This window comes from Pseudorasbora parva, chromosome 24 (assembly GCF_024679245.1).
Source record: "Pseudorasbora parva isolate DD20220531a chromosome 24, ASM2467924v1, whole genome shotgun sequence".
In the NCBI taxonomy this organism is placed as follows: Eukaryota; Metazoa; Chordata; class Actinopteri; order Cypriniformes; family Gobionidae; genus Pseudorasbora; species Pseudorasbora parva.
In genome coordinates, this window is record NC_090195.1 from 11,031,772 (window position 1) to 11,055,562 (window position 23,791).

The following is a 23,791-nucleotide window of genomic DNA, read 5'->3' on the forward strand; positions in this document are numbered from 1 at the left end:
AGTCGCTGCTGTACTGCTCCAGAACCGAGAGCCTTTGGTGCAGTCCCTCTTCATGAGGCGACAGCAGCAGAAGGTCGTCCGCGTACGGACACACTCACTCTCTCTCTCTCTCTCTCTCTCTCTCTCTCTCTCTCTGAAATGGTTTAAGGTATTGACAACCGACTGCACAATTAGCTAAATGAGTTCTCAATGAGTTCACTGGGAACTTTGTTCAGACAATGGCTTTGTGTTTTAGCAACTGAGAAAACTGTAATAAAAGTCCTGGTGATCCAGCGGTGTGTTGCGTAACAATCACTCCAGCAGCCTTGCTCAGCTCCTCAACATTTGTTCCTGCTCTGTTTCATACTACATTAACATTAATCACGTCCATGAACATGATTTCTGCCCGAGTCCTATCCCGATTCTTTTCCATCGGCTGTGAGGTGGAGACCACATGTCCCAAGATTCTGCGCTCAAACTTGGCGTCATAAAACTACGCCTTTGTTTTGAATAGGCGCCCTCAGCAGACGGTAAAAGTTACATAGTGCAAAGATCATGTTCCATATAATAAATATTTTAAATTTCCTACCGTAAAAAATATATAAAAAGTGATTATGATTAGTAACATGCTTTGCAAAGAACTTCATTTGGACAACTTTAAAGGCGATTTTCTCAATATTACATTTTCTTACACCCTCAGATTCCAGATTTTTAGTTGCATCTTGAACAAATGTCCTATTCTAACAAACTATACGTAAAAAAAAGCGTATTTATTCAGATTGTATATGATGTATAAATCATTTTACATGCCACACTCATGGGTATCGATCACCAGCTAAGCAATAAATAATCATTACTTTATGATCTATCCATTTTTTAAAAGCCACATCTTTTATAGATCGCAACATATATGTAAGTCCAAAAAAACTATAGATAGGCATACATACTCATAATAATCTACATAATATTGAAAAAATAATAGTTTGTTGAAGGTGCGTTTATGTCCCAGGGGTTGTTTTTTATTCACACTAACAGACATTAAAACTAATTTAAAACACAATAAATAATGTGAGATGTGGTGGAAATAAGCATGTGGTTGAAATGTTTCTGAGAAATACAAATTCCACAGAATCAAAAGTTGCTTATAGGTGAAGAAACACCCAGATGATGTAAATACAAAAGTACTTCTTGATAAAACATCAATACATATACACAACAAATCCATTATGATAAAGCACATCATATTACACACATCAGAAACTCAGCTTCAAGTTGCATTTTTTTCAACTGCAGAAAAATAACTTCTAAATATCAATGGTATCTTCTAAGGGGGATATCAGTTTCTCATAAATTATACTGACGGGTAAAACTGACTGTATTGTGGGTAAGAGGTGTGAAGTTTGTAAGGGTAAATGATGACTTGATGCATCAGTTTCTAAAGGGTGGTGGTAAGTTTGTGACGCATTATTCCGTCTGACTGCTACCGTACGAGTCTTAAAAGACCTCCTCATAATAACTCATCCAGATAATCAACACCAACTAACTGACCGACACCTTTGATCTGGACATCAAGAGCTATGACCTGGACTTCTAGATTCATCGCTGTCACTGTTCTGATCCTCATTGGATGCTTCACTGGTACTCTGGGCAACTGTGAGTAACTAAACATGCAGCACACGGTCAATCATACGGTTTCTTCATTTGAAACCCTAGGAAGAACCCTAAATTTGCAGGATACAATACTGCTGTGATCATGAATTCTACTTGTTTGTCACATGGGTTCTGCAGGCCACTCTTACTGGTTAGAGATGCAAAGGAAGTCAATATCCTGTCTTGAAAAATACTATATAAAAGGACTGGAGTCTAGACAGCACCTTCAAAACAGAATCTAGCCTTCAGAAATCTTTCTCAACGTTTGTGAATATTTTATGCAAACATCATGCACCTCTGCTGGAAATTAGCTCTGATGATGATGGTTCTTGTGTGTGTTACTGGGCAGCAAGTCAACTGTAAGTTTGGGGATTTTTTTATTTTTTTTATCATTGGATTTGTATTTTTATAAGAGCCTTTTGTACTGATTATTATGAATCTGCAGATTTTAATGAACTTTTTATTTGGCAATTGTCATACAGATTTTGCATTTATAGATTTTGCATTTATAATCTGTTTAATTCACACTGACCTGCTTTCATAATCCAAAGGCATAGTCCACCCAAAAAATAAGATTCTGTCATCATTTACTCATCCTCATGTGGTTGATTTTCTCTCTTCTGTGAAGACAAAAGAAGATATTTTGAAGAAAGTTAGAAGCTCAATAGTTTCTGTTCCCATTGACTTCCATTGTTTGAAATGAAATTGTTTGATTATTAACATTAAAAAAAAAAAAAAAAAAAAACTTATTAAATGCATACAGGTTTGGAACAACATCAGGGTGAGTTTTGGGTGGACTGTCTCTTTAATTCTGGTGAATCCATTACTGTAGATTGTGTTTCGATGTAGCGTGGTTTTGTTTCCTTTGATGGAGCCCTTATCAAGATCAAGATCTTCTTGTTTTCACACACACACTCTATACAGTATGCATTGTGCAGTTATGTTCGAGATTTCAATCTCTGTCTCTCTTTCAGATCGTCGGCCCACTAGAGTTGGAGTGACCTGCTGTAAGGAGGTGTCGAAGGGAAGAATCCCTCCTGATGTTAAACTCATTGGATACAGATATCAGAATGCTCTGAGTCCGTGTGTGGATGCTGTCATGTAAGTTCTCTCCACACAGTGCCGTTTCACAGAGGTTTATATGCCTGATATTGTGTTCATTTCACTGATACTGTATATCTGTCCTGCAGATTCTACACAGAGAAGGACAAGTACTGCTCGGATCCAACAGCGCGATGGATTAACTTCAGAATGAAAGGTACGACCCTATATTAATATGACATCTTAATATGATGCTTATGCATTGACAAGGAAAACTCATAACATGATCATCTTTTCTCCAGATCTGAAGGAGATCGAGGACTGAGTACAACGGAGGCCTAGAAGATGCCGCAAATCTATCTATCTATCTATCCATATTTCTATAAAAAGAAAATATATATTGTGTACGTTTATTTAAGCAACAAAAGCACCATTATATAACCCTTTTGGCTTATATTAATGTTAAACATTATATAACCCTTTTAGCTTATGTTAATGTTAAACCATGTTTCACTTAATTGCTTTGCTTTATCTTCTTTGAAATTAAAATAATAGAAACAATAAACAATGGAAACTGTGTTTACTTTCACACAAACATCCAGCCTTTGCTCTGTAACAGTTTGAACAGTAATCATATTTAAGATGAATCATTAAAGAAATAGTTCACCCAAATTGTGTCATTATTTTCTCATCCTTGTGTCATTACAAATCAGTATTACTTTCTCTCTTCTGTTGGATATAATGATACTTTTGCTTCTGAGTACTTTTTAAGGGTTAAAAGATTTAGTCCCCAATGACTTATTGAATGGATAATGGAGATTAGCATAATGATATTTTGACAATTATAAGAGAATATTCATTTTTGGGTGAAATATTGTTACAGTAATAGAATGTGTGCCATCTACTGGAGAACATCAACTAATGCACAGAGCAGCTGTCAGAGAACTGGTTATGGTCTAGGGAGGTTGAACTCTCACCCCTCACTGTGAAGTTAAATAGGTTTTGGTATCTGTCTGGAAAACAAAGTTTGACTTTGTTATTCATTCCTTAATATGTCTTGGAAAGTTTAAATCTAAACTCAGCTTTAACCGGTGGAATAAGGTCAAATCTCTTGTATAAATCTTAAATAATTGTTAAAAACCAGAAAGCCCTCAAACTGATTCCTATTTTTGATGCATATACATCATTTCACGAGTTCACACTTACATCAATTAAATAGAGTAAAGATTATGCGTATTTGGTGTGCTGTCCAGGGAGGGCTTCAGCAGAGTATTTTCCTTTTTATTACTGCTTACCGAAGGTTGAATAAATATAGATATATTTAGAGATCTGATTACCTTGTTTGGAAGCTAGATAAATTAATAAAAATTAAATTGCAAAACCGTGATTGTCAAGTGGCTTGTCAGTGTGCAGAATTCTCCCACTTGAACAAGACAGCCCACTGTTAAAATATGTTCATTATGTCCTCAGTTGTATATAATGTTATACTGTTCATTGTTATGCATATGTGTATGCCACAAGGGGGCACTGAAAGTGTATACTAAAAGAAAAGAGAAAAGACGCGTGTGCGTATTGAGGATGTTTGTCCCAGTTGATTTGTGGTAGTCTCTGACTAAAAAGCTGTCTGACCGTGAGACTGATGTGTCGTCAGCTAAAATAATAAATATGCCGTGAACGGCTAAAGATGATCCCATCTCTCGTCTATTTTTTTCCTCGGAACCCAACGCTGACCCGCAACGGTAATACTACGTAACCTTAACAGGTTATGGGCCCAGAAGTTGTTCGGGAGAAAAGTTTGTTGTTTTCCACCGTTTAGAAAGTCGCGACGGACCGCGTGCTAACATGGCGGAACAACGGAGGACGTACAGTTTACCTCGACTGGCATTCGACGGAGATGAGACTAAGTATGAACTTTGGGAGACCAAAATGTTGGGACATTTTCATTTATCAGGGCTAAAGGACACAGTGCTAAAAGTACCGCAGTCAGAAGCCGAGATAGCAGCGGATGCAAAGAAAAATGCGGACGCATATGCCGAGTTGATTTTACTGTTAGATGATAAAAGCCTCTCGCTAGTTATGAGGGATGCGCCCAACGACGGAAGAAAAGCCCTGGAAATATTGAGAGGGTATTATGCAGGGAGGGGAAAGCCCCGCATAATCAGCTTGTACACCATGTTGACATCGCTTCAAAAGGCAAATGATGAAAGTGTAATGGACTATATCATCAGAGCAGAGACAGCCATCACGGCACTGCGAAACGCAGGTGAAACGTTAGGAGATGGACTGCTAGTGGCTATGGTCCTGAAGGGATTGCCTGAGAGTTTTAAGCCGTTCGCAATACATGTGGCGCATACAGATGACACAATCACGTTCGCGGAGTTCAAGACTAAACTGCGTAGTTTTGAAGAAACAGAAAAGATAAAAGCAGCTGAGTCGAGCGACAGCGTGATGAAAACACATGGGAAAACCAGACGGCAGCCCGCAAAGACGAGTGCACGTGGCTGGGTCAGGGACGACACAGAGATAGTATGCTTCAAGTGTGGTACAAAAGGCCATCGAGCGAAAGCATGTCGACAGAAAGCGTGGTGTAGTATCTGCAGAAGCGACACACACAAAGACGCAACATGTAGGCGTAAGGACAAGGACGTTAAAGACAAAAAGGATGGTGTGAGTAAAGCCTCAGAAGACGTTGAGGACTACGTGTTCAAGATGAGAGATGAAGTGACCGGTGTCCAGTGGCGGCCTACATGCAACATTCAGGAGAAGGGTCTGATGGTGGACACGGGGGCTACCTCTCATATCATCACAGACATTACCATGTTCAAGAGTTTTGACAGCACTTTCAGGCCAGAAACGCACAGTGTCGAGCTGGCAGACGGCACTCGGTGCAACGGGGTCGCTCAGCGGAAGGGAAATGCAGAGGTTTCCCTCATCGACAGTGGAGGACAGCAACGCAAGGCGGTACTGAAAGACGCTTTGTTTGTACCGTCATACCCCCAAAGCATCTTTTCAGTGAAGGCAGCCACCACAAGTGGGGCTACGGTTGTTTTCAAAGAAGATAAAGACGCCCTGATAACCAGAGACGGTGCCAGATTCAACATTCATGTATATGGCAAGTTGTATTATTTGCACACCGGGGCTGAATCTAATGATAAGTGTAATGCATGTCACGACATACAAACATGGCACGAGATTTTAGGCCACTGTAACTATGACGATGTTCTTAAGTTGCAGGATGTAGTTGAAGGTATGCAGATCAAGGGTAAGGCATGCAAACCCGAACAAGAGTGTGAGGTGTGTATTCAGGGAAAATTTGCCCAAACCAGAAATAGGAACCCCGATACCAGAGCAAAGGCTCCCTTACAGATGGTACACACAGATCTTGCAGGTCCGGTAGCCACAGAGTCGATAGATGGTTACAAATATGTGCAATCATTCACTGACGATTACTCAAGCGCAGTATTTGTATATTTCCTAAAGAGGAAAAGTGACACCGTACAGGCTACTGAAAAGTTCCTAGCAGATGTATCCCCTTATGGGAAAGTGACGTGCATGAGATCCGACAACGGAACAGAGTTTACTTGCAATGATTTTCAAGCATTGTTGAGGAAAAACAAAATTAGACATGAAACGTCGGCTCCATATTCCCCACACCAGAACGGAACGGCAGAGAGAGGTTGGCGTACTCTTTTTGAGATGGGTAGGTGCATGATAGCCGAAAGTGCACTACCAAAACAGCTATGGCACTATGCGGTGCAGACAGCAGCAGTGGTACGCAACAGGTGTTTTAACAGGCGTACAGGGCAGACCCCTTATGAGCTGTTGACAGAAAAGAAGCCTAATGTGTCTAAAATGCAAAAGTTTGGATCTGTATGCTACACGTACAAACAGGACAGGGGAAAATTTGACTCCAGATGTGACCAGGGTCGTTTTGTAGGTTACGACAAAAACAGCCCGGCGTATTTGGTGTATCATCCAGATACAAACAAAGTACAAAAACACAGGCTAGTGAAGTTTGTGAGAAAGATAGCTGTGGAGAAACAGACACAAACATGCGAGCCATATCTAAGTGATGGCTACAGCAGTGTGAATCCTAGGACTAGTGAGGCTACACAGAGTAGGGGTACCGAAAATGCTCCAGAGCCAAGTGTACAGAGTAGGAGTACACATTGCGATAGTCCAGGCGAAGTAATGAGGTCTAGTGACCACAATCAAACACAACAGAGTGGGACAAATGGTGAACCCCAGAGTAGGAGATTTCCGACTAGAGAAAGAAAAACACCGAGTTACTTAGATGACTTCGTAACCGAAGACAGTGATAGTGACGGGGTTAATATCACGGTAGACTATTGCTGCAGAGCGGTGTGTGGTATTCCACAGACTTTTGAGGGAGCAATGAGGTCAACAAACTCAAAAGAATGGGTAAAAGCCATGGATGAGGAAATCCAGTCTCTAAACGAGAACAAAACGTTTACTCCGACGACGCTGCCAATAGGCAAGAAAACAGTGGGGGGTAGATGGGTCTACTCTATCAAGGTTGATGTAGATGGAAAAGAAAAATACAAAGCACGGTTTGTGGCCAAGGGTTACAACCAGAGAATGGGAATAGACTATGAGGAGACATTTTCACCCACGGCAGACTTGACGAGTGTAAGAGTAGTGCTACAGAAAGCAGCACAGGAAAATTTACTCCTGCACCAAATGGACGTGAAAACAGCGTACTTACACGCTCCCATAGACTATGAGATCTACATCAATCCACCAGAGGGTTACCAAGAGAAGGACGGTATTGTTTACAAGCTAGAGAAATCCCTTTATGGCTTAAAACAATCGGGGCGAAATTGGAATAAGGTTTTACACGATTGTCTTACTGAGAATGGGTTCACACAAAACCCAGCCGACCACTGTGTTTACGCCAAAGAGTCTAAAGAAGGAAAAGTAATCATAATTACATGGGTCGATGACTTAATCATTGCTGCAAGCAATCACGAGAAACTGAAAGAAGTGAAAGAGATGCTTGCAGAAAAGTTTAAAATGAAAGATCTGGGTGAACTCAAACATTTTCTGGGTATCGATTTCAGTCAATCAGATGGGTGTGTAAAAATGACACAGGAAAAGTACACTAACAAGATATTACTACGTTTTAATATGCAAGACTGTAGGACCAGAGAAACGCCCTGCGAGCAAAAGTTAGAGTACACTGAGAATGCAGTAAAGATGGAAGATGTAAGAATGTACAGAGAAGCTGTAGGAAGTCTTATATATCTGACTACTTGCACCAGACCAGATTTGAGTTTCGTAGTGAGCAGGTTATCACAGTATTTTGCTGAACCTACAGAGGAACAATGGGTCACTGTGAAGCATGTACTTAGGTATCTCAAAGGTACAGTAGAGAAGGGGTTAAGTTTTAGGAGAAATGACTGTGAGAAACTAGGTATACAAGCCTACAGTGATGCTGACTGGGCAGCTGATACCAGTGATAGGCGCAGTACTACGGGATACTGTGTGAAACTTAGTCAGAACAGCTCTCTAGTCTCATGGAAGACTAGAAAGCAGCCAACTGTTGCGCTGTCAACATGTGAAGCGGAATACATGGCGCTGGCTTCAACCATACAAGAGTGTTTATACCTAGAGCAGTTACTGGGAGGTATAGACAACTACAAGTACACACAAACTGTAGTACATGAGGACAATCAGGGAACAATCGCTCTTGCCAAAAACCCCGTAAACAGACGAAGATGTAAGCACATAGACATAAAGTATCACTTTATCAGGTCTACTGTGAATGAGGGAAGAGTAACCTTGAGGTATTGTTCTACTGATAACATGATTGCTGATGTAATGACCAAACCTGTAAATAAATTGAAACTGATTAGGTTTGCAGGTGCTCTTTTTGGAGATTGATATGTGTATAACAAAGGTCCACATTCATTCTACTTTTTGTTTTTGTCTGTATAGCAACCTGAGTACAAGTGGGGGTGTTAAAATATGTTCATTATGTCCTCAGTTGTATATAATGTTATACTGTTCATTGTTATGCATATGTGTATGCCACAAGGGGGCACTGAAAGTGTATACTAAAAGAAAAGAGAAAAGACGCGTGTGCGTATTGAGGATGTTTGTCCCAGTTGATTTGTGGTAGTCTCTGACTAAAAAGCTGTCTGACCGTGAGACTGATGTGTCGTCAGCTAAAATAATAAATATGCCGTGAACGGCTAAAGATGATCCCATCTCTCGTCTATTTTTTTCCTCGGAACCCAACGCTGACCCGCAACGGTAATACTACGTAACCTTAACACCCACTACAAGAAGATTTCAACTGGACTTTTGAACACTTTTGCACTTTCCTTTGTTTTTATTTTGAAAGTTCGATGCAGCGTTCATTCAGTGAATCAGTCACAAATATAAACACTATTTTAAGAGCAAAAACAGGACTTGCCACACAAATAAATTCAGTACCGGCAACTTCTCTTTCACACCTACCTTGTTTGGTCCGGATTTTCGGACTTTTCAGTTTGGTACGAACCAAAATTACAGGTGTGAAACCTCCCTCGGACCATGGTCCGGACCAAACAGACGAAATTTGGTCCGACGAAAATAGGTAGTCTCGGTCCGGACCAAACTGAACAAAGGTCCGGTTCGTTTCTTGTGTGAAAGCATTTTCTGTATAGTTCGGACTTTCAGACCATTTACAGGAAGTTCTGGTGTAGGATTAGTGAAAAAAACACAGATTAAACTCACAGCACATGCAGTGATGGAGCGCGCAGCATTTTAAACAGAACCGCTTGTGTAGTCATGTCAGCTCGCGTGAACGGCGTGCTCTGCTTGAGCGCTCCAGTTTTGTGCAACTCAAATGATCACTCCGTCACGGGATGTCTGCTATATTATTTATTTAAGCTTATTTATTAAATTCAGGCAAATGATGAAACATTTATTAAAATTAAGATAAAAAATACAAAGCTTTCTACAAAACAAAACTTAATGAAGTGGTCAAAATTATTTCTGTCTCGATGTCTTTGATATATTGCACATCTGTGCACGTTTCATAACCAATATAGCCTAGATGAAATTTAAAAATAACATTATAATAGTAACATAAAAATAACTATAAAATAAAATACATTGTTTGGCTAAAAAGCCGATATATTCTAGGAGCTAGTCCTTTCCTGTCGGCGCCGATAAAATGTTTGCACTACGAGGACGTTCATTTGGTGATTTTGCCTCGAGTATAGTATACTATTTGCAGGGTGGTGCTGCAAATAGTAATGCCATAATATTAACAGTATTGGCAACGATGGGTCTGTTTATTCATTCTTGTCAAAGTTAGCCGCTGAATTGACAACACACTGACATCAGACGCACGTCCGCTAACAAACCAATCAATGTTAAGATGCAGCCCACAGAGATGATGACGACAGGACGCCAGTGCGTCATGTAAAGTTCTTTGGTGCGTTAACATAATTGCAATGTGAAAGCAAACCAAAAAGAACCAAATGTCCAAACACAAACTTTGGTTCGGACCTTGGTGCGGACTTTCAGGTGTGAACTGAAACAAATTAAGTATTTACCGGACAACCATACAAAACATGTCAAAGACACACACACAAAAAAAGAAAGAAACAATGTATTTCATAAAATTTTAAAGTATAGTAAAATTTTAAATGTTGAAATTGAGTGCTGTTTAAATTGTTTGTTTGTTTTTGTTTGTTTGTTTGTTTTTTGGTTTTTTTTTAGTAAAGGGAAATACCTGTTAAAGTTTGGTGTTCGATTATATTTAACATTTAAAAGAATTTATGTTATGTCGATTTTTGAGGTTACTATTGTCGTGGCTGTGAGTGGCTACATGAAATAAGTCTTTTCTCAATGAGTTGTATCTGCACTCTCTAGACAAACAATTTTGAGGTACAGTGAAGGTACAATTTTGTTCCTTGAGAAACAAAATGTATACTGCACTTTTTAAGGTACACAATTGGTCCTGAAGTACAACTATACCATTGTTTTCCTCTACTCAGAGCAAGGGGAGGAAAGTTCAGTCCTAGTGAGACACTGTCCTGCAGAGATTGGCTCCAACCCTGGAAGATGTCTAATGCTCTTAATGAGAATTAACAGGTTTAAATTTTCATGTTTTATTGAAAATGTTTAGTCACCATTATGGTGATCAGCATTTCCTTTAGTTGGGTAGTTTGACTCTTGGCTTTTTATGAGTTTGTGGGTGCTGATACAGTGTTAACAAAACACATAATCTGTAATCAAACGATTCCATAAACAAAAAATATTAGTTTGATTAAACTCATCACTGTTTAAAAATATTAAATAATAATACTCGCCAACAATACTTTTTTTGCCACCAATCAGAGATTCTGAATTTAGATTTTTAAATACATTCTAGGGAGGAAAAATATTAGATGCACACAGATATCTTGAATAACCACGTGAATCTCAGCAATGCTGACATACTTAATGCTGCAATGCATGCTGGGAGCCATGAGGTTTATACTGTGGTGGCGTAGTGGGGTTGGAGCTAAAATGAAATTTATACACAGAAATGAGAAACTGCATATAAAAAGTATTTTATGCATATAAATTTAGTGATAAATACAATTTGTGCTATAAATACGCATTTCATGATATGGTGCACGAGTGCAGTGTGTGTTTAAAAGTGCTTTCATAACTGTTATAAAATTCGTAATAGCCTGCACTGGGCCCGTCATTACTAAGTTATGCAACTGAGGCTATTAGATGATGATTCATTATTGCAGTAAAAATTACGCTATAATCCTTATAAAGGGTATATTAATATTATAAATAATCATATTTTTATAGTGAAACACAACAAGCTCCATGCATGCTGCATGTCCTCATCCATCATTTTCAGTATTATTTCCAGTTCCAGTAACAAAGCCACTTAGTAAAAATAAATTAAAGATTTTGGCTTATAAGCACAAGGCTTATAAAAGCAAAAAGGTAACCCTTCAATTGTAGCAAGAGTTGTGAGAAAGCAGTAGGCTATTTATTACATTGCCTCGTCTGTCATGATGGGTTCATTTCAATCCCGGCAACAAAGGCACGTCCGTCAAGCAGATTTCCCCTGGAGACGGGCTTCATTTACAGCAGGCCACAGCTGGAGACATCTCTGTTCATCTCAGAGAGATCTTCTGCAAAGCGTAGACCATGACTTCTCAGGTACTCTGACTTATTCATCGCCTTCCCCCACACAGAGTCTCCAATCATCCTGGATGTAAACTGAATAATTATTCATCTGGGTTTATCGACATTGGACATTGGACTTTCCATTCTTCTGACACAGACGATGCATTGTGCCAATGGTAGTATTGGAGTTTGGCCTTCTCTTTAGGCACTCACACCACTCTCTTTATTTATCAGCACTCAGCTCGGGCAGCTGCGGGCATTCATGTAAATGGAGCGGTGCAGAGTAAAGTGAGTGTTTCAGCATTTCATATTAATAATAATTAAAAATTAAGCTTACAAAGGCATGAACCTGACTCTCATTTTGCTCACTCACACTTTATTAAACAGACACGTTCAGTTTTTAATTGTAGTGTCTGTTCTCTAACTGATTTTATGAAAATGAACGCGGTGAGAAAGTGATCCAGTAGCCGTGGCTTGAGTGGCCTTGTATGGCCGTGAAGAAATGCAGTTGTTTTTACAAGTTCACACTTACAAATGATTGAATAAAGTAAAACAATATAAACGTATTTGACGAGCTGTCTGAAGCGATCGAGGGCTCGAGCTCTGAATTTAGCCCAAACCCAGAGTTCTGCCCCGTATCGCAGACCGAGAGTGAGGAACGGGCTGGCGGAGGGAACTAACGGTAGCTGAGTCGGTGTGTATATAAACCGCCTTTCGCACGCTCCACAAACTTTGTTTATAAAATATAATTTTCGCTTGTATTCTGCAATCTCTCGAGATGAAGACATGTTAGAGTCTGACAATTAGCTGAACATATATTAATTAGTGACACTTAGCCTACTTTTTAACATTTTTATTCACTGTCAGAAAAAAAAGGTACATTTCTGTCACTGGGGTGGTACCCTATAAGGTACAAAATCGAAAAGGTACTAATATGTACCTTAAAGGTTCTACTATGTACCTTTAAGGTACTAATATGCACTCTTAAAGTACTGATATGAACCTTTTAAGGTACTAATATGTACCATTTAGGGGTTAGTAAAGTACAAAGATGTACCTTTTCACTTTTGTACCTTAGGGTACCGCCCCAGTGACAGCACTGTACCTTTTTTTCTGAGAGTGTTTGAATATGGTAGCATTCTTATTTTAAATATTTTATTTAAATATAGCAACATGAAACCTCGTTCAACAAAATATTTCTATAATTAAATCACTGAGAGAGACCCTTATCAGCCAATCACTGGTCATAGTTAGTAAGCGTGATGACATCATCCATAGCAACAAGGTCAACCCCACCCTTTCTCTTTGATTACGACTTCTCTCTATTCCTTAATAAAAGTTCCTCTCAGGAGCTTTGGGAATAGGTTTTAGGAGAAAACTTGTAATTAAGAACTTTTACTGTTATTTGGAGAACTCTTAGCGGTAAGATACAATGGTTTGTGAATACGGCCCCAGATCCAGAGTTAATGAGTTGCGAGAGGTCTCCATGATAATCTCCGTTACAGTGGTCTCGTTAACGGCAACTGAAGTACTAGGTAACTGCTCAGATTGACCTTTTTTTGGCTGAGGTGATTTGCTGGGGGCGACAGGTATAGCTTTAAAGTCTTCATCAGTCGATATCATGGAAATTTTCCTCACACTAACGCTATCTGATGTGTCTGTTGCCTTAGACTTTGATTTTGTCAGGTTTCTATCCCTTTTACGATCAGAGGCTGCCATATGGTAACTCAGATGTTGCTTAAACAACAAATAGCCAACACTGTTTAACTCAATGTAATAATTAGACTATCACATTACTTAACATAGTTTAAATCCAGAGGCTCACCTTAGACCATGTGCTCAGGGCGGCATCTTGAGCGCCACCATTTTTTTCTTCTTTATATATGGATATGACTCAGCACACATGCTCGAGTGATGTATGATCACAATTTCCTGTGGAAATCTTTACGTTGGGTCTAAAATATAAAGATTTATAACAGGTTTAACATAGTGAATCAGGGAAAACAAGACAAAGACACATTTTGGAAGAAGGATTGATGATGTATGCTCATTATTTAATTGTGTTCATTTGAAACTTTACCTTAAACTTTAAAAATGTTCAACAACGAACAAATGAAAAGACCTAAAACCCAAACATATTTAATAATTATAAATAAAGATTTGGCCAAAATAATGAGTTGATAGTATATTACCCATCATGTTTTATTCTGAAGATAATTTTTTGTGCCTAATGCCTGCAACTTTTTCCATTTGAACATTTTGCTCAAAGAATGTTGTGGTTTGAGTTCACAGACGCAGACACTTGACACTTAGTCAAATTGTTATTCGTTTCCCTTTCTTGTTGCATATAGTGTTTAAGTTATATTTATTTTTAATCATATAGTGTTTAAGTTATATCTATTTTGAAACGGTTACTTCATTCTCAATGTTTTCTTGTGAACAGTGACACAGCATCATCAGATCAGGGTGACAGATTATTCAGTCCTGTATTTTACATCCATTTCACGTCTTGATTTGAAGCTTGTCGAGTGAAAAATTTCAGAGAAACCCTACACATGACGATGCTCTCAATCATTCCTGACATCATTGATTTGTCATATCAAATAATCAGAACATTTAGCTAATCTCACTGTGAAGCAACTGTAAAGGTTAATTGCAAGAAAAAGCATCATCATTTTTGCGTAAAATGTAGCCGAGTGATTAACCATGACGCATGAACAAAGATAACACTTCCCTTTTTCTAAGGACATAAAAAGCAACACCGGCCCAAGAGCAGTAAACCGTTTGGAGAATATCACAGCAAAGAGGATCCCTCAGAAGAAATCATGCACCTGTACTCACAATCTCATCAAATGATCGTTTTGAGTTGTTTGGTTTTGTTCCTCTGTCCGTTTACATCAGGAGGTGAGTATCCGTCTCTTATTGCTATGTTTTATGTCTTAGAAATAAAAATGGGTTAAGAAAGATGTACTTAAAGGGGGGTGAAACACTCAATCTCATGTCAATCTTGAGTACTTATAGAGTAGTATTGCATCCTTCATATCTCCGAAAAGTCTTTAGTTGTATTTTATTTACAAAAGAAAGATAGGATTCAACTAATATATATATGATCCAGAATCAGATCCGGATGCTAAAATAAATTTAACAGGAGAAGCAGCAACATCAGGACGTCCGTCTCTGCGGTATGGACTGTATTTAGTGGCCTGTCAACATTTGCGTTTGTTTACTTGTGGATTGTGAGGACATGATTTGGTTTATGGACTATTGCATGCGACTAAACCTTAGCAATCGCAAGCAAAACGGTTTTGCACGTCAGACTACAAGTGTTACATAGAAAAACAATTGAGTAGAGCATTTGAATGTGCTTTGTGTGGACGTTATGTCTGGATGGTTTTACAATAAACAAACAGACACCTATAGTGGTCAGCTAAACAAATGTAGTTATACACGCCATACATCACATGCTCCAATTGATAAATTAACTATACGATCGTGTCGTTTACTGATGTTTACTCACGCGACGATATCCAAATAGACATTTGAAGCAGTTTTACTCACCGCCTGCTTCCAAAGCACGATCGTGAACCTTTATTGTCACGGCTCCATTAAAAACACACTTCTTTGGTGATGTTGATTTGGTGAAGTCCTGTGACCGCAGTGAGCGCGGTGTTTATGGGTGGCGTGCATTTGCTCTCTCGCTCTGGTCCGGTCGCTCGCTCGCTCACGCGCGCACCCTTCCAAGAGAAGAGCCCGTACAAGGACATTCCGCCCTGTTGACGTCAAGCAGACCCATAGTCGAAAAAAACTCTCCGAAACTCGTGAGAAACCGGAAGGAGTATTTTTGACACAGAATTACTCCATCAAACGTCCAACTTAAATCGAATGTCCCTGTCCCTGTCCCCCCAAAATATATATTCTCTAAAAACAAGTGTTAATGTCTTGTGCAGATTTGCCTCTCAAATAAAATGATCTTGTTTTAAGGATTCTTGGATGTTTTTGAATGAAAAAAGGGCTTTTTTGCATAAATATTTTTGTTAAAATAAAGAGTTAAATTTTGAACATTGTTATTTACACAATTAAACAACAAAGATTATCATTTATGGATGTTTTTTCTGTTTTGCAGTGATCTATACTGACCATAAACCTGGAATGTGCTGCAGAGAGTATCAGCCCAGGTTACCACATCCAAAGATCCAAATCAAACATTGTTACAAGCTACTAGCAACGGCTGATTGTCTTAAAGCTGTAATGTAAGTCAGTCCGATAACATTTAAAGAAACCACTTGCTTAACTCTCTTTGTCAAAGAACATTTTACTGTGTCAATATATGCTGTCTAAATGCATTTCTCCCTTTCATTTTTACAGGTTTACTGATAAAGATTCAAATATATACTGCATCAATCCTAATGCAACACAGCTCCGTAAAAGGATAAAGATTCTAGAAAAGGTTAGAATTTAAAGATTACATTTTTTGACAGCAGCTATATGCACAACAAATAGTGATAGATGCTATTTACTAAGTGAAAGCTTTTTATACTTTATTTTGACATACATACTATTTGCACCTCAGTATTGTTGTACAGTAACAGGTTGCAATAATAACAGAGTGTATATGATTATATTAAAAATATTAAATAGATGCGGCCTTAATGGGACCATTAACTAAGTCTTCCTTACACCTATCCCTATGCCCAATACATGCTTTTATTATTACTAAACTATTATTATGAAAAGATATTTTATTTCCACATTTATAATATATTCTTAATTTTATTGAAAGTAAATGCCTTTCCAATGGGATTTGTGATGAGAAAAGGGAAATGAGCGAGCTCTGCAAAAGGTGGATTCAAACCCATGGTCAATCGAAATCAAGACACAAAACATATTTTGAATGATTATGATGGATGCAATATTGGACCCATGGGTGGGGTGCAGACTGCAGAGTTGAATTGGTTAAGCCTTATTATGCGCCACTGAAGATGTTAGAATATTAGCGTTTTTTTTTTTTTTTTTTTTTGTATCTTGTTGTGGCATTGTATGAATATGAAGTACGATTAGCACTTGGCAACAAGGTGCACTATTCGCACGGTGTGAATGGACACTATTTTGTGAGGGTTATTTTGCCTAACAATGCCTGATGTGTAAGGAGTAACTGCTAAACTGGATATAATATGACCCTGGACCACAATTTTTTAAAATTGAGATTTATACATCATCTGAAAGCTGAACAAATCAAATTTCCATTAGTGCATGGTTTGTTGGGATATGACAATATTTGGCTAGGATACAACTTAAAATCTGAGGGTGAAAATATTTAAAGTTTATCCAACCTTTAAAGTTATCCAAATTAAGTCCTTAGCAATGTATTACTATCATCATGAAACATGATTTTTGGCGATGTATTGGCTATTGCCAAAAATGTACCCATCCTGGACGTCTCATATAACAACCTCTTCTCGCAAGGCTCTCAGAATCTACTGCTATGTATCAAGTAAAAGGGCCACTTCCTAACCTGTTTTTCTTCTGTTTTAATTTAATAGATGGGTGTAACATGTACAAATCGGACTAAATCTTGAACGACACATGGGAACTGAATCTGAGAACTTCACCCAGAACTTGCTCTTCACCAGACACACCAGCAAGACTTTTCCATTCGTGTCAGTCAGTCCAGCTTCACTTCATCACACGTCCTCTTCTACACTGAAAAAACACACTGAACATATTTCACAAAGGAAACAATCTGTAGTTTGCTGTCTCTCTTAACTGCTGTGCAGTCTAAGTCTGAGTATTCCTTTATGTTTTATTTATTTTTGAGATATCAATGTCTTAGTTACATTTATAATGCTTAATTTATAAACCTATATTTACTTTTTAGAACTGAATATATAACACAATTGTAAGAAGTACTGTTTTTGTTTTTTAATTTATTTATTTTTTCATTTATCATATAATTTATTATTATATATATATGTATTTTTAATTTAACAAAGTAACATATTTATTTTCCTAATTTATGACTATTATATTCTCTTTTTTTCTCTAAATTATTAGAAACTTATCAATTAAATGTCTTGAAGTGCTTTTTGATGCAGTATGAATGTGAACTTTAATAAACAAACAAAATAATAATAATAATGATAATACAAAAAAAAATTTGAATTATATATATATTTTTAAATATAATGTTTCTGGATTTCTACTGATTTCTGTTGTCTTTATCTTTGATCGAAGGCCTGAGGCCTACAGCAATGAGGAGAGATTAGACATATTCTCAAAAAAGATTTGAAACCATCAGATCCTCTGGGGAGGGTCTTTGTGAGTAATCTGGGGACAGTGTGTGTTTCTGAAGCAGATATAAGCCAGAGGTCAGAGTAGACACACACACACACACACACACACACACACACACACACACACACTTACACACACAATGACTGTCAGAGCAGTGTCATACGTTTCCGTTTCTCTACAACACTCTAATGATGGGAACTGTGCATCATCTTCCTTCAGACTAATGACAGACAAAATGAGTGTCTAAAAATGCATAGTCAATACTCAGCATCTGAGAGCAAACACATTCTCAGATTATGCAGCACATGTATTCATTACCTCAGAATAATTGAGCAAAATGACATTCTTTTGTGGAACACGAGGTTTTAAAGAGTGATTCAGAATGTATTTTTGTCAATGGGGTCCAAAACAACAAAGCATCTTTTAAATGTTTTATACAACCTACTGAACCAGGGTTTGAAGTTGTGTAGTAAATCTTTTTCAGTTCTTCTTCTGACATATTGTCATATCAGTTTCCACAAAAGGATGACCAAAACATAGTGAGGTGTATACATTTTCTTCAATACCATAATGACGTATATTAATGATTGAGAAATAAAAATTAAACCATGTTTTCCTCAAGAAAGTAGTCAACCAGTTCCAATGCTTTCGCAAACATCCGAATGATAATTTCTTGACAATGTTATTACACAGAAATCAGTCACATATGTACAAATACACAATATATCGGTAATTCTAATACAGACACCACATTTAGTCATCAGGTCTAAAATTGTTCTAAAAGTCACAGAAATTAGTTCACCTGCATTAATGCACAAACACATCATGTAAGTCCAGTCATTTGACACATCTCTTACATCAGACATTTTGTTTCTTGAGATTTGTAAAACATTTAGCATCAACACCACAATGGTTTACAGAAATTATTAACAACCTTATAAATATCTGGTTTAACCAGATTACGTGTGTTATTTTTGAGAAAAATCTAATTAGGACGGATATCAAATATCAAGCAATGTATTCAAATAAATTCAAATATCTATGAGCGCCAATCGGAATCATTTTGTGACATGCACACAGTTTGTCTACCGCATCAGAAATGTGGACGCCGTCTTCTCCAGCAGCTGGATTGTGTTCACGGATGCCATAGCAACTCTCAACGACTACCAGGACTTATACGGTTTTATTAAAGCTATTTATTTGTTATAAAGTGTAATAATCATCTCAGAAAAAATAAATTCTTCTGTCAGGCGCAGTTAACGTAAAAAGTGCTGGGACAAACGCTGTCAAGATGAGAGGGTGTAGCCAGGCTATGTCTCTGTCATAACTTCTTACGAGATACAAAGTTTACCCTCAGAAAAAGGAACTTTCCTCTCTTGTCAACATTATAGCCTGGTGTGAGCGTGAAGTGCGCTCTTCAGTGGTGAAAGCACGCACGTATTTCGAAACAGAAATTAAATTCGGCAAACTGAAAAATTTAGATGTGACCAGTCACTTGAAAATTTTCAATTGGAGACCTGATTTTTTTTTTTACAGTGTAACATTTTGTTTTTTTCCTAGGCGCAAATCCATTTCGATAGGACCTCTTGTTGGCGAAATACACAGCACCTTTCTACCGACAGTCTTTGGAACAGCCATTGTAAACGCCAGAGTTACAGAATGCCTTCTTGTTGAAATAATCACGTTTCTCCCCCCTTTTATTTCAACAACATTTTTAGCACCTGTTTTGTGGAGGTGGGTGTGAACCAGCTACACCCCAATGGCTTGCTGAACATGTGAACAGAAACAGTCTGAAAACGGAAGGTCAAAAGGTGACATGAATAAAGTAATAAAACAATAAAAAGCAATAAATCAAGGGTCATAAATCAATCATATTTTTTCTAGTAGGCCACAAATATACTCATGCAACTTATGTTTTGTGGTCCAGGGTCACTATGACAACCTCTTCTCTTAAGGTTCTCAGAATCTACTGTTTATGTATCAAGTAAAGGGCCACTTCCTAACATGTTTTTCTTCTGTTCTAATTCAATGGGTGGCATGAATTGTATTTATCATTCAAATAATAAACAGAAATAAGAATGCATATCAGGTAAAAAAAAATAAAAAAAAATAAAGCATTTATGCATATTATCTGAAAGATCAATCAATCAATCAACTTTATTTATATAGCGCTTTTACTATGATGATTGTGCAGCTTCACAGTGTCGAACAGGTCAATATTGCAACAAAATTAGATTTGGCTGTACAGTCGTCCTGGAGAAAACAGCAATGTTATCAGCTTATTTTAATCTATCATATAGCTACAATGTTGGTGGATTAGTAGTATAGTTTATAGAATTAAATATGACCTAATTCATAAATTTTATTTGTATATTTAGTTGAATAACTTGGATCATAATTTTAGTGTCCCCAACTGAGCAAGCCAAGCCAAAGGCGACAGTGGCAAGGAACCCAAACTCCATCAGGGCATGATGGAGAAAAATAAATACAAATACAAATTCAAAATACAATACAATTTGTGCTTTAGAGGAGAAAATGTATGGAATAAAGTGTTATTTTATGTGTTTTTCAGTAAAGGGAAAGATGTTATTAGTTTATGTTAGTGTTTAATGTTCAGTTATGTTGGACATTGAGGAGTTTCTGTCATTTTGTGGTTACCATTATGCAGAAGCAACCCGATCACACATAAATGCGTATAAATAGTACGAGTGTGCAATGTCGTGGAATGTATACGCCAAAACTCATTTTGGCGTGCATATGATACGCTGTTTTTGGCGTGCATATGACACGCTCTTGGGTAGGTTTAGGGTGGTGGGGCGTATATATGACACGCTCTTGGGTAGGTTTAGGGTGGTGGGGCGTATATATGACACGCTCTTGGGTAGGTTTAGGGTAGTGGGGCGTATATATGACACGCTCTTGGGTAAGTTTAGGGTGGTGGGGCGTATATATCACACGCTCTTGGGTAGGTTTAGGGTGGTGGGGCGTATATATGACACGCTCTTGGGTAGGTTTAGGGTGGTGGGGCGTATATATGACACGCTCTTGGGTAGGTTTAGGGTGGTGGGGCGTATATATGACGCTCTTGGGTAGGTTTAGGGTAGTGGGGCGTATATATGACACGCTCTTGGGTACGTTTAGGGTGGTGGGGCGTATATATGACACGCTCTTGGGTAGGTTTAGGGTAGTGGGGCGTATATATGACACGCTCTTGGGTAGGTTTAGGGTGGTGGGGCGTATATATGACACGCTCTTGGGTAGGTTTAGGGTGCTGGGGCGTATATATGACACGCTCTTGGGTAGGTTTAAGGTGGTGGGGCGTATATATGACACGCTCTTGGGTAGGTTTAGGGTGGTGGGGCGTATATATGACACGCTCTTGGGTAGGTTTAGGGTGCTGGGGCGTTTATATGACACGCTCTTGGGTAGGTTTAGGGTAGTGGGGCGTATATATGACACACTCTTGGGTAGGTTTAGGGTGGTGGGGCGTATATATGACACGCTCTTGGGTAGGTTTAGGGTGGTGGGGCGTATATATGACACGCTCTTGGGTAGGTTTAGGGTAGTGGGGCGTATATATGACACGCTCTTGGGTAGGTTTAGGGTAGTGGGGCGTATATATGACACGCTCTTGGGTAGGTTTAGGGTAGTGGGACGTATATATGACACGCTCTTGGGTAGGTTTAGGGTGGTGGGGCATATATATGACACGCTCTTGGGTAGGTTTAGGGTATATATGAGTGGGTGGTGAGGCGTATATATGACACACTCTTGGGTAGGTTTAGGGTAGTGGGGCGTATATATGACACGCTCTTGGGTAGGTTTAGGGTAGTGGGACGTATATATGACACGCTCTTGGGTAGGTTTAGGGTAGTGGGGCGTATATATGACACGCTCTTGGGTAGGTTTAGGGTGGTGAGGCGTATATATGACACGCTCTTGGGTAGGTTTAGGGTAGTGGGGCGTATATATGACACGCTCTTGGGTAGGTTTAGGGTAGTGGGGCGTATATATGACACACTCTTGGGTAGGTTTAGGGTGGTGGGGCGTATATATGACACGCTCTTGGGTAGGTTTAGGGTGGTGGGGCGTATATATGACATGCTCTTGGGTAGGTTTAGGGTGCTGGGGCGTATATATGACACGCTCTTGGGTAGGTTTAGGGTGGTGAGGCGTATATATGACACGCTCTTGGGTAGGTTTAGGGTAGTGGGGCGTATATATGACACGCTCTTGGGTAAGTTTAGGGTAGTGGGGCGTATATATGACACGCGCTTGGGTAGGTTTAGGGTAGTGGGGCGTATATATCACACGTTCTTGGGTAGGTTTAGGGTAGTGGGGCGTATATATCACACGCTCTTGGGTAGGTTTAGGGTAGTGGGGCGTATATATGACACGCTCTTGGGTAGGTTTAGGGTAGTGGGGCGTATATATGACACGCTCTTGGGTAGGTTTAGGGTGGTGGGGCGTATATATGACACACTCTTGGGTAGGTTTAGGGTGGTGGGGCGTATATATGACACGCTCTTGGGTAGGTTTAGGGTGGTGGGGCGTATATATGACACGCTCTTGGGTAGGTTTAGGGTAGTGGGGCGTATATATGACACGCTCTTGGGTAGGTTTAGGGTAGTGGAGCGTATATATGACACGCTCTTGGGTAAGTTTAGGGTGGTGGGGCGTATATATGACACGCTCTTGGGTAGGTTTAGGGTGGTGGGGCGTATATATGACACGCTCTTGGGTAGGTTTAGGGTAGTGGGGCGTATATATGACACGCTCTTGGGTAGGTTTAGGGTAGTGGAGCGTATATATGACACGCTCTTGGGTAAGTTTAGGGTGGTGGGGCGTATATATGACACGCTCTTGGGTAGGTTTAGGGTGGTGGGGCGTATATATGACACGCTCTTGGGTAGGTTTAGGGTAGTGGGGCGTATATATGACACGCTCTTGGGTAGGTTTAGGGTAGTGGTGCGTACATATGACACGCTCTTGGGTAGGTTTAGGGTGGTGGGGCGTATTTATGACACGCTCTTGGGTAGGTTTAGGGTGGTGGGGTGTATATATGACATGCTCTTGGGTAGGTTTAGGGTGCTGGGGCGTATATATGACACGCTCTTGGGTAGGTTTAGGGTGGTGAGGCGTATATATGACACGCTCTTGGGTAGGTTTAGGGTAGTGGGGCGTATATATGACACGCTCTTGGGTAAGTTTAGGGTAGTGGGGCGTATATATGACACGCGCTTGGGTAGGTTTAGGGTAGTGGGGCGTATATATCACACGTTCTTGGGTAGGTTTAGGGTAGTGGGGCGTATATATCACACGCTCTTGGGTAGGTTTAGGGTAGTGGGGCGTATATATGACACGCTCTTGGGTAGGTTTAGGGTAGTGGGGCGTATATATGACACGCTCTTGGGTAGGTTTAGGGTGGTGGGGCGTATATATGACACACTCTTGGGTAGGTTTAGGGTGGTGGGGCGTATATATGACACGCTCTTGGGTAGGTTTAGGGTGGTGGGTTCGTATGTATAATACGCCATAAAATGCGTCTCATATGCACGTGAAAAACAGTGTGCCATAGACACACCAAAATGAGTTTTGGCGTATACATTCCACGAGATTGCACACTCATACTATTTATATGCATTTTTGTGAGAATACCCTGGCAGAAGAGTGGTGCCTG

The 23,791-nt window shown here is 39.2% G+C and overlaps 1 protein-coding gene and 1 long non-coding RNA gene across 3 annotated transcripts in view; one reads left to right on the forward strand and one right to left on the reverse strand.

The window, feature by feature from the left end:
* LOC137063507 (uncharacterized) overlaps positions 1–9,579 on the reverse strand; it is a 46,153-nt gene extending 36,574 nt beyond the window's left edge. Inside the window, exons 1-2 of the long non-coding RNA XR_010901390.1 lie at positions 9,412–9,579; positions 2,162–2,249 (exon numbers count right to left, since the gene is read on the reverse strand). This is a non-coding gene — a long non-coding RNA (uncharacterized lncRNA). The remainder of the gene's footprint in view (positions 1–2,161; positions 2,250–9,411) is intronic.
* On the forward strand, positions 1,467–3,342 carry LOC137063505 (C-C motif chemokine 8-like). Of its 2 annotated transcripts, none has more exons than XM_067434662.1 (4): positions 1,467–1,632; positions 2,604–2,730; positions 2,820–2,887; positions 2,973–3,342. In XM_067434662.1, the coding sequence occupies exons 1-4, from the start codon at positions 1,557–1,559 to the stop codon at positions 2,993–2,995; spliced, it is 294 nt and encodes a 97-aa protein (XP_067290763.1). In that variant the 5' UTR covers positions 1,467–1,556; the 3' UTR covers positions 2,996–3,342. The 2 variants fall into 2 exon arrangements, with proteins under 2 accessions (XP_067290763.1, XP_067290764.1); XM_067434663.1 differs by lacking the exon at positions 1,467–1,632 and adding an exon at positions 1,829–1,988.
* Positions 9,580–23,791: the final 14,212 nt, after the last annotated feature.

Coding starts and splice junctions, on each gene's coding strand:
- LOC137063505 (XM_067434662.1), top strand. CDS start 1,557: ATGACCTGGACTTCTAGATTCATCGCTGTCACTGTTCTGATCCTCATT. Junction 1,633..2,603: donor CACTGGTACTCTGGGCAACT/GTGAGTAACTAA, acceptor TCTCTCTTTCAG/ATCGTCGGCCCACTAGAGTT. Junction 2,731..2,819: donor CCGTGTGTGGATGCTGTCAT/GTAAGTTCTCTC, acceptor TCTGTCCTGCAG/ATTCTACACAGAGAAGGACA.